Genomic DNA, 11,045 nt, shown 5'->3' on the forward strand with positions numbered 1-11,045 from the left:
TTCGAATTGGAGTGCTCCTGCCCCTCTCCTCTTTAGGGCTCAGGTTGCTGCATGGTTCTTTTCTCACGTTGAATCTGAATGGGTACCATCGAGTTTATACTACCATCGTGTTCATACGATTACTACAAGGATAAACCCAATTCGAAATATGAACGGAAAAAGAAAAGATCTATTGAATCGATCATGGGAATACCTGTCACAATACCTGTCAACCAAAAAGTAAGCCTTCAAGTAGCCTCGACCATTTACCCCATTTCATCATGACCAGATCAATAAGCGGGTTAAGTTCCAAGACACTAATAGAATCATTTCTCTCCTAGGAGCTTCAATCACTAACACATAATTTTCTAAATCGACCACCTAAAAGAAATACTCCTCCATCCAAAATCGATTCTAATAACTTTATTTTTCAGCTCCAGGACTTGAGGCAGTAGACTCCTCAACCTTACCTGCTTCAAGATTTTGGAGTTCGGGAGCCACCACGACAGGTGCTTCGACGCCTCCTGTTACAAGTTCATACATGTTAGAGTGATAGCGCATTTTTAAAACAAAGCTTATAAACACTGGTTCATCCAAAAAGCTACCAAATAGGACCAAAGTGATTTGGTTTTAGCAATCTTAAGGTACTCTTCAGTGGTGTATGCTTTGCTTGCTGATAAAGAATTATCAGCTGTTTATATACATAAGAAAACGATCTTTCATTATCGTATAATAGTCGAGGCTGACAGAATGATGATTCTATATCCCTAATGATTGAACCCAATCGTATCATTCGTAGACACGATGCCCGACGGCGAACCAAGGCTGATTACCAATATTCTTTTCCCCTTTGGCATTCTACTTTTTCTATGTAGCTTTGAAATCTTTCCCTAGAATACTACAAGTGCTGATAATAAATAAAAATATGGATGACAAATAAGTTAACCACTCACTTGGTTCAGCCACTGCAAAAGACTCTTCTGCTTTAGGAACAAAAGGTGGGTTTGAGAAGGTATCTGATTTGCTTGAATTGTATGAGCTTTCGACTGGACTCGAGATTTCGTCGAGACCAATTTCTTGCTCAAGTGTGGTCTTGAATTCTCGAGAAACGTCCTACAGACATACATGAAGAGCAAAAAACCACAAGAAGGTCTTTAAGAAGTGATGCTGGAAAATCTCAAAAACCGAAATATGATTACCTGAAGTTCTCTTATAGTGGGTTGAAATGTACGTAAGGTCTTCCCCAAAGTTCGAGCAACCTGGCATATAAATAAGTAAACTAAATTCCAGTCCAACGAAAGTACTTACTGATATCCTTTACAGCAAACCTGTCCAAATGGTTTTCAGGTTTTTGTAAAGACTTGGTAATCAATGTCACTTTGAGTTTTTTTTTTATACGACGCAAAGGGTCTTATTATATCCTAGATGCTCTCAATCAAAAACAAATTCCCTTTTGTTTGATGGGTGGGGTTAGGATAGTTCATGTGAGATCCCACGTCCGTTGGAGAGGGGAATGAAACATTCCTTATAAAGGTGTGGAAACCTCTCCCTATTAGACGCGTTTTAAAACTATGAAGCTGACTGTGATACGTAACGGACCAAAACGGATAATATCTGCTATCGGTGGGCTTGAATTGTTACAAATGGTATTAAAGTTAGACACCGAACAGTGTGCTAGTGAGGACGCTGGCCCCCAAGGGGGATGGATTGTGAGATCTTACGTTGGTTGGAGAAGGGAACGAAACATTCCTTATAAGGTGTGGAAATCTCTCCCTAGTAGACGCGTTTTAAAATCGTGAGGTTGACGAGGATACATAACGGGCCAAAGCGGACAATATCTATCGGCGGTGGGCTTAGGCTGTTACAAATGGTATTAGAGCTAGACACCAAGCGGTGTGCTAGTGAGGAAGCTAGACCCTAAGGAGGGTGGATTGTGAGATCCCACGTTGGTTGGAAAGGGGAACGAAACATTCCTTATAAGTTGTGGAAACCTATCCCTAGTAGACGCATTTTAACACCGTAAGGTTGACGGTGATACGTAATAGGCCAAAGTAGATAATATCAGTTAGCAGTAGGCTTGTGCGGTTACAAATGGATTAAAGCCAGACACCGAGCGATGTGCCAGCGAGGAGCCCCCAAGGAGGGTGGATCGTGAGATCCCATATTGATTGGAGATGAGAATGAAACATTTCTTATAAGGTGTGGAAATCTCTCCCTAGTATCGAAGGCTGAGCAATAACATTAGAAGCTATCCTTGTTGACATCAACAACAATACAACCTGGTGATTCTCCGCAGTGGCTCAAGACAATAAAGACTAGAGTATTAATGTAAGTGAAGTTTCATGCTGCTATTCCCAGCACAACTCCAAAGCCTAACAGATACCTTAAACGAGAATGAAATGTAATACTTCAATATTCAGGTTCCGCAACAAGTTAAAATGTGTAAAAGAACACATCAGAGGCAGCCAAATATTTCCAAAATTTCAGTCATCTACATGATTTATACCACTCACCTCAGCAAGGCCCTTGGGACCAAAAACCAACAGAGCCACAACCCCAATAACCAATGCCTCCGGAGCTCCAACCCCAAACAGAGATGCAAAAACAGCCTTCCCCTTAGGAATTCTCTTCCTCCTCTCTACAACAACACCATTTTAGACAACATAACAAGAACAAAGATCAATAAACGTTTAATTCAAACAAATATGAACTATTACTTGAATCAATCATCAAAAAGTATATCCATACCGGGAAACCTTCCTCTGCTTGAAATACCCAAATGCTTTAAACCATTCCATGGAGAGTAAAGCCGGAGATGCAGAGGGAAATTACACAAGGAGAGACGAATTTTGGGGGTTTTGGGGTATAAGATGGACGAGGAAGATGAAGATGAAGACGATGGGGAAAATGGGAATGTGGGAACTGGAAATTTGGAGGCCATGGTTATGGGAATTATTGGGCTAATATGGGGGCATTCTTGTCCAATTGTAGTTAAAAGATTTTACTAAATAATAAATTTTAGTCAAATTATTTTTGATGTAAGTGGGCCGGGTATTGGGCTAACATGGGGCCCAAGTTCACTCTTTCAGACATTATAATGGCAGAGAGGCCCAATCTAGGTATAAATTTTAATAATTCAATTTATAATTATTTGTTTTTTTTTTTGTCTCAAAACTTAGGGGTTCAAAGTCAAAATCAAGCATGTAAGATGTTAAATGTGATAAAACCATATAATATATATATATATATTAACACGTACATGAAAACCATAGTCTAAATTAAATGCTTCACATGGGCTGCCAATGTTGCCCCACCTTCCCAACTCCTATATTCAAGGTACGCATTATTTATTTATTTATTTATTTATTTATTTATTTATTTATTTATTTATACCCCTACTTTGCAACTATATTAATTATATAAATATTTTATTAATGCATATCATACATATACATGCCATATTTTTATTTATCTAAAAGGATTTTCGTCTAATTTTTCGAATTAAAGCTTAAAAATATTAGTGGAAAAAATGATTGAAGTGACTATTTAAATGGGGAAGAGGACAATTTAAAGGGAAACAAAAGAATGAGCCAAAAATAAATAAATAATTGTAGGCATAAAGGGAACACTCTAAACCAAACCTCCATAAGTACCTAAAAAATGGAGTCTCCTACATGCATTTCTACCTTTTTCCTTTTATTATTATTATCTTTCTTCTAAAAAATTAAACAGATGTGTTTAACGGCTCGTGTTTAGTTTTAGAAAATTTATATCTTAGTATAAGCGTGTGGTTTATATAATTTATAAGCTCGAAGTTATTAAAATAATAAGTCGAATAAGTCTCATAAATTTCAGTAACACCAAATGAATAAAAGCATATAATATTTTATAATATGTCACATTTAATTTAAATATTATAGGTCAGCCACCCACCTACTTGATAACTCAAACATGTGGTATGCCGGTTTAGCTTTTGCAATGTGGGGTCTAGACCACACTAAGCCACCCCATAAGAGGGGTCGGTTTTGAGGAAAAATATCCAACAGTTCCACACTCTTAGTGGGCCCCACATAGATGAATTGGCCTAGTAAAAAAAAAAGGTTCATGTTCCTTTTTTTAGGGTTTCGGCTTTCATCTTTTTATTATTTTATAATAATAATAATCCTTTGCCTTTTTAACTTGCCACACGTGTGGACATTGGTAAAGCCTAAAGGTAGCCACTAACACTTCACTTTTCCATTCCTCACCACAATCTAGTTTTAATGATATTCATCTTATTTTTCCAACTTTATGGACAAATTCATTACGGAAATAAAATAGTAATATTTATATTTATATGTTACCTAAGTTAATTATTTTTCAGCATCTAGACTTAATCTTTCACGTTTTTACGCAAGCCATTCACAAATCTTCCTATAACTCGATACAATAAAAACAAACCACATGAGTTCAAATTTCTCGATCGAATTTTACACGTTTAGATTTGTAAAATCGAGAACCCAAATGTTGGAGAGAAAGAATGAAGTTGTGTAAAATTCTCTTTAATAAACGCGTTTTAAAATTGTAAGATTGACGGCGATACGTAATGAGCTAAAATAAACAATATTTACTAGCGGTGAGATTGAACTGTTACACTTAAAAACAGAAGTCCATGGAATGTTATTGATATTAAAAAGTGAAACATGCTAACTCTTAAGCAACAAAATGTTGGAGAAAATAAAAGGATGAAGGTAGGTCAAGAATAAAGGTTAAAAAGTTAGGCGTCAATCAAAAGAGTATGAAAAAAGGGCCTTTTTAGAGAGAGATAGAGAGAAAATGAGGGCAAGGAAGAAGTTGAGATATCATCATCATAAAAGCAATTCAATAATGGGTATGAGAGAGCCATTCGTGCAAGCTTAATCTAGAGAGAGAAAGTTTGAGGAAAAAAAGGAAAATAAATAAAACAAATAATAATAATAAAAAGAAATAAAAAGTCACTTTCTTGACACCGAAACCCCATAATATGAAAGCAAGTGGATCTGCACACGTGCACTACATGGGGGGTAGGAAAAGGGGGTTATGCTTCCAAGTAAAAGTAACAATAAAAAATAATATTAATTCATTCATGAACATAATTCTAATTTTTTAATTAAAAAAATTATTCACTTTAAATTATAAACTACCCTCCTAAGTGCTTATATTTACGTTGCTTGTACCCATCCATTGATGGACCATCACGTGCACTACTCGTGTCATCATCGTCAAATTCTATTTTAATATTTTAAATAGGTTAAAATTAATGTAAAATATATACGGAAACTAAAATTTTAAGTGTGAAATAAAATATTAAAGGGTTAAAAACATGTTTCATTTTTATTTTAAGAATGATTGGAAATCACATTTAAACAATTTTAATGAATAATAATTTGACTTTATAACAAGCAATTTAGGAAAGAGTATGTGATGGCCCACAGAATGAGAGTCACATGGGTCACGTGACACCACAAGGAACTCACGAGTATCTCACACACCTCCTTTTGCTGTTGGGGACCGGAATTTAAAGCCCACCCTTCTGCACTTATTTCCCCATGGCACATCCTGTAATTTGTCGTAACTTCGAGGGCACTTCTATCGGAGGCTCTTATGGTAATTTCCGCTCATAATTTTTTTTTTTGAAAAAAAACAGTAGCTATTCCAAAATTAAAAAAACAGATAAAAAAAAGGAATAAATATTTTAAATGTGGGTCAACAAATAATGATGTGAGAGTGTGGTATAAATTATATGAAATTGAAACAAATCTTTTTCCGACAACACCATCCGAAATTATGCGTATATTGAAATATCCCAAAAAAAGAAAATAAAACTTTAACATGTGCGAAATTACGAAGAAGCCCTCATTCTCAAATAATTAAAAATTACAAACATAATCCAAGGGTTGGAAATAATTTTAAACTAAGGTAAATCACTTGGTCTTAAAATTATTTACTCCTAATTCGTTTATGAATAAATTGTGTCAGAATTTATCATTGTTGTTTTTTAAAAAGTAATTTTCAAGAGGATTTACCCACAATTACAACTGTCATCTTAAAAGACAGTTAATCTAGGTAACTCAAAGGTTAAAAAAAACTATATTTTTGTCCATATTTCTGAAGTGGAAGTACGATGATTTTGAAATTTCTTTTTATTAACCGCAGTAAAAGTAAGAAAATCCCTCAATTTAAGGAGGATGTGAGTCTTATGAGAGAGAGAGAGAAATTGAAATAGTTAACCTTTATGTAGTGTGAGAGGAATATATATTTTTTGTGATTAATGAAAATAATAGCAATTATGGAGTTATCATGGCGTTGGCATTAATAAATTATGATTATGAATAATTAAAGTGGGTCCCATGAGATGTGCTAAAAATTAAAAAATTGTGGAAACCAGAGGATAAATACCGGGCGAGCCACCCAACTCAGACTTTTTATTATATGTTTATTTATTTTGGTTATTATTGTTATATATATTTTTTGGTAATATATAAAATGAGAAAATTCAATCTCTCTCTTTCTTGGTCTGAGTTTTTCATTTCTTAGATCAAATCCAGAAGTGTTCTCTCTTCATTTTTTTGGCTGTCAAATCTCACTGGAGAGTAATTGATTTCGCCGGCGAGTTAGCGGTGTCGATTGATCGGAAATCACGGCGAACTTGTTGAAAAGTCCGGCGGCTGAGCTCTCTGGATTGGAAGAAACTGGGTATGGGAAGCATGAACAACAGCGTGGATACGGTTAATGCTGCTGCTACTGCGATCGTCTCCGCTGAGGCTCGAGTTCAGCCTCCGACACCTCCGGTAGGTAGTTTGTTTTTTTTCTTCTTTATTATATTGTCTGGTTTTGTTTTGGAACTGAGAAAGTGCAGTAATTTGATTGAGAATGAAGTCTTTGATCTCGGTGTTGGTTTACTGTTTTGAGTCTAGATGGGGAAAATCTCATCGAGGTCGGTGATCTGAACGAATTTCTTTGATTTGATAAAACTGTGTTGGTTACGCCTTTTTGGTTCTATATTCTAAGATTTTGATTTGGTACTCTCTGCTTCGCTTGCTGGTTGTTGATTGTGTTGCTTTTTTGTGAAGATGTTGAATGTTAGATTCACAAAAGCTTGTTGCTTAATTGCTCTAACTGCTAGGTTGAGAATAAAGTAACTTGAAAGTTTTCTTTTAATTTGTTTTTAGAACAGAGAGTCAGGAGAACATAAGGTTGTTCGGAAATTAATTTCAAGCGCGATTTGCCCGATTCTTTGCTATAACTTCATTCGGGATTTGGATTCATTCGGTGTAAGATTGTCAATATAAATGATCTTCTATCAATTTAGTCAGCGATCTTTTGTACTTTGCCCCAGATTTGTTGAATTAGTTGTTTCTGTTAATGGATCTTGTAGCTTTGTACAGTATATTAATTAATTCGTCTCTTCTGAGCTTCAGTTTTTCTCTTAAGGCTGAGCTTAGCCTGGGCTGAGAATTCTTTTAAGGGGGACAGGCAAAAATTTTCCTCTGTTTAAAGGAAGATTCCATGCTCCTGAAGGTTCAGTTCTTGACCATCATACGCGTCTTATTATGGACCAATTTACTGCCAAAATCTTTAGCTTTAAGATTAAGAAGTCTTTTCAAGATCTAGATCATCTACCTGAATGGATGGCTCAAAACTGAGATATCGTAGAGTTAACTTTCATTTCTCCACGTTCTTCAAAAATTTCATGCCTGTTTATCGTTTTATGGAGAAATTTTCTGAAACCACTTGGTGTTGTTCGGTATGTACACAACTTGAATTATTTATTAATCAATTTGGCCTAGAAACATAAACAGTTTGGATTTTGAGAAGCTTGATTTTGGATTGATGAAGAAAGGTTTTCCCCACCCTCTTCCTTTCAGCCTATTCTCTATTGCCTGACATGAGAGGCGAGGAAGTAATGAAATATTTTGTTAACACAGCATAATCGATGGCTATGAGCTTTTATAGAGCTCTATACCTGCTGAAGTTCTTACATTTCCGAACAAGTGTTTTAATGCTGCTCTGATGGCTTGAAAACTGTATTTTAGCTAGAGTGGAATCGTTGTTCAGTTTCTTGTTGGTTTTTTCATTTATATTCTCCTGTTATCTGACTTCAGAAACGAAGATGGGGGAGCTGCTGGAGTCTGTACTGGTGTTTTGGAAATGGTTCGCAGAAAAACAATAAGCGTATAGGTCATGCTGTGCTTGTTCCAGAACCTGCAGTATCTGGAGCTGTTGCCCCTGCTGTTGAGCATCGTACACCTTCAACCACCGTGGTATTGCCTTTCATAGCCCCTCCGTCTTCTCCTGCGTCTTTCCTCCAGTCCGAACCTCCATCAAATGCTCAATCTCCTGCTGGATTACTATCTTTAACTGCTCTTTCAGTCAATAACTACTCCCCAAATGGACCTGCGTCCATTTTTGCAATAGGCCCTTACGCATATGATACCCAGTTGGTCTCACCTCCAGTCTTTTCTGCCTTCCCCACTGAACCATCGACTGCCCCTTTTACTCCTCCTCCTGAATCTGTGCAATTGACCACACCCTCATCTCCTGAAGTACCATTTGCTAAATTGCTGACATCTTCTCTGAGCCATACTAATAAAAGTTTTGGGACTAACCAGAAGTTTGCACTTTCACATTGTGATTTCCAACCTTATCAACCCTACCCTGGAAGCCCTGGTGCCCATCTTATATCACCTGGATCAGTAATTTCAAACTCTGGTACATCTTCTCCTTTTCCTGATAAACATCCCATTCTTGAGTTTCGCATGGCAGATGCTCCGAAGCTCTTGGGTCTCGAACATTTTACGACTCGCAAATGGATCTCAAGAATGGGTTCTGGATCTTTGACGCCAGATGGTACTGGTTTAGGTTCTAGGTTAGGTTCAGGAACTTTGACCCCTGATGGTATGGCTATGGGTTCGAGATTGGAATCTGGATCTGTGACACCAAATGGTGTGAGGCAAGATTCAAGATTGGGTTCTGGAACCGTTACTCCTGATGGTTTGGGGCATGCCTTGCAAGATGGTCTACTGTTGGACAGCCAAATATCTGAGGTGGCTTCCCTTGCCAACTCAGAAACGGGATGTCAAAATGATGTGGCAAATCATAGGGTGTCATTTGAGTTGACTGGTGAAGATGTTGCGCGTTGTCTTGCAAATAAGTCAAAGCAAACAAGCACAAACTCTCAAAACAAAAACAAAGAATCGTCGAAAGAAGCTGAAAGTTGTGAGTTCTTTGACATCAAGACTTCCACAGCACCGGAAAAAACTTCAGCAGAGGATGATCAATGCTACCAAAATCAACGAGCCGTAAATCTTGGTTCGTTCAAAGAGTTCAACTTTGACCAAACCAAAGGAGAAATACACAGCACAGCCTCCATTGGTGCAGAATGGTGGGCCAATGAAAAGGTGGCTGTGAAGGAAGCTAGTCCAGGCAACAACTGGACTTTCTTCCCAATGTTGCAACCTGGGGTCAGCTGATTTTGACATGGATGTCGTCAGTAGAAAGAGAAGAAGAAGAAGAAGAAACAACAACCCACCTTTTGAATGTACATTTGAATGTAATCATCCTTTGGAGATGCAACTTTTAGGACCCGTGATCTCAGATAACAGATGGAATGATTTGGAGGAAAAGAATGTTTTTCAAAGTTGCCTTGTGAAAACACTATTCAAATAGACAGCAGAAAGAAAGTAGTTATTAGGGATAACTAGTGTGGGTACTGAAGGAGCATTCTTTGTCATAGCTCAAAGGAGTAGATCATTCATAATCATAGGATCTTTGAAGTGCTTTATTCTTTCTTGTCTTGTATAATAATAAGAAATTTCATTCTTCCCCAACAATGAAAACTTCCTTTCTGGAAAACTCCTGTGATTTTAGTTTACTTAGCTTCACATTTATCTTAATTTTAGAGTTCTAAGTCAGTTTTCTGCTCTTCTGCGTACAAAAACAACTCTCCCTTTGTGTTAGAATGGACCTTCTTCTGGGCTCAAGGCAAGGAAAGCTTCTGGGAAAAAGAACTCTCCCTTTATGTTAGAATGGAGACGGCCCAAAGTTCATTTTGACAACTTCCAAGTCTATACAGGACAAGGCTGTTCTTTTGGGCTGTCCCCATCTAAAAAAGAAACTGTAAAAGACTTCCTTCTCAAGGCAGGGAATGAATAGTTGATCTAAAAAGGTATAAACAGTATTTTGATGCTGAATTATTGACTTTGGTTGATTTTGATCTCCATATTTTAACATGTCCATCTTTCATTCTTGTAGGTTTAAGAAGCGACTATTTTGATCTCTAGAACAAAATAACCACTTTTTAAATAAGGATCCAAGTGGACGTACGAAAGTATACGACGTTAGAAAACGTCGAGCTTAATGTGAAAGAGAGGAAAGTTCAGCTCAAAACAAGGGGACCCAGCTGTGTCAAGAGAAACTGACAATTCAGCTACCTTGAGAAAGCCACATTTATAACATTCTTCTTCCCAAAACACCACACGGTTTACAGAGAAGGATAAAGGTCAATTGTGAAGGCAAATTGCGATTTAAAGCAATTGCAAGCAAACCCTATCCCGCTTCCACTTGCCCCAACAAACACTTCAGCCTGTTCACTGGCAGAGTGGGGCTTTTCCATTTAATTTTTCTGTCATCTCATAACTGCGTAACTTGGAGAATAGGCTCCATGCGAATCTTTCTTTCATACCTCCAGAAGCTACCGCCTTTGTCACATTATATTTTCATAAAGATGGAAGTTGAATGTTACAATCATTAAAAAGGATGTTGAACGAACTTTAGAGTTTCGTGTCTATATTGTCTATCACAACTTTCGAGCTTTAACGCGTGTATAATTAGTTCTTAAACTTTCTTTTGTAGGTACATGTGAACTATAATGGTGTCGAACAAGTTGGAGGGTATCATTATTTTAATGATTTATATATTTAGCTAAGTAGTTAGTAGTAAACTATTTAAGGTATGGTAGCTATTCTTGGCGGTTGAATTTAGGCAGCTAGTGCTATGGAACTCATGTGCAGTCGGAAGTTTCCCGGATTGTCTCGTTCTTGCTTTTA

The 11,045-nt window shown here is 36.9% G+C and overlaps 2 protein-coding genes across 3 annotated transcripts; one reads left to right on the forward strand and one right to left on the reverse strand.

Annotated features, from left to right (window-relative positions):
* Positions 1-146: 146 nt before the first annotated feature.
* LOC111483089 (sec-independent protein translocase protein TATB, chloroplastic-like) lies at positions 147-2,937 on the reverse strand. Of its 2 annotated transcripts, none has more exons than XM_023129215.1 (5): positions 2,728-2,937; positions 2,493-2,617; positions 1,179-1,238; positions 933-1,092; positions 147-503 (listed from the first exon to the last, which is right to left on the reverse strand). In XM_023129215.1, exons 1-5 carry the CDS (start codon positions 2,918-2,920, stop codon positions 403-405), a joined length of 639 nt encoding a protein of 212 aa, XP_022984983.1. In that variant the 5' UTR covers positions 2,921-2,937; the 3' UTR covers positions 147-402. The 2 variants fall into 2 exon arrangements, with proteins under 2 accessions (XP_022984983.1, XP_022984984.1); XM_023129216.1 differs by lacking the exon at positions 147-503 and adding an exon at positions 592-820 and having other exon boundaries at positions 861-1,092.
* A 3,536-nt stretch (positions 2,938-6,473) lies between these two features.
* Positions 6,474-9,877, forward strand: LOC111482967. Its single transcript, XM_023129016.1, has 2 exons — positions 6,474-6,788; positions 8,103-9,877. The coding sequence occupies exons 1-2, from the start codon at positions 6,696-6,698 to the stop codon at positions 9,468-9,470; spliced, it is 1,461 nt and encodes a 486-aa protein (XP_022984784.1). The 5' UTR covers positions 6,474-6,695; the 3' UTR covers positions 9,471-9,877.
* The last annotated feature ends 1,168 nt before the right edge of the window (positions 9,878-11,045 follow it).

Source organism: Cucurbita maxima, unplaced genomic scaffold, assembly GCF_002738345.1.
Source record: "Cucurbita maxima cultivar Rimu unplaced genomic scaffold, Cmax_1.0 Cma_Scf00008, whole genome shotgun sequence".
NCBI classification, from domain to species: Eukaryota; Viridiplantae; Streptophyta; class Magnoliopsida; order Cucurbitales; family Cucurbitaceae; genus Cucurbita; species Cucurbita maxima.

Coding starts and splice junctions, on each gene's coding strand:
- LOC111483089 (XM_023129215.1), bottom strand. CDS start 2,920: ATGGCCTCCAAATTTCCAGTTCCCACATTCCCATTTTCCCCATCGTCT. Junction 2,618..2,727: donor AAGCAGAGGAAGGTTTCCCG/GTATGGATATAC, acceptor GTGTTGTTGTAG/AGAGGAGGAAGAGAATTCCT. Junction 1,239..2,492: donor GTCCCAAGGGCCTTGCTGAG/GTGAGTGGTATA, acceptor TTTATATGCCAG/GTTGCTCGAACTTTGGGGAA.
- LOC111482967 (XM_023129016.1), top strand. CDS start 6,696: ATGGGAAGCATGAACAACAGCGTGGATACGGTTAATGCTGCTGCTACT. Junction 6,789..8,102: donor TTCAGCCTCCGACACCTCCG/GTAGGTAGTTTG, acceptor ATCTGACTTCAG/AAACGAAGATGGGGGAGCTG.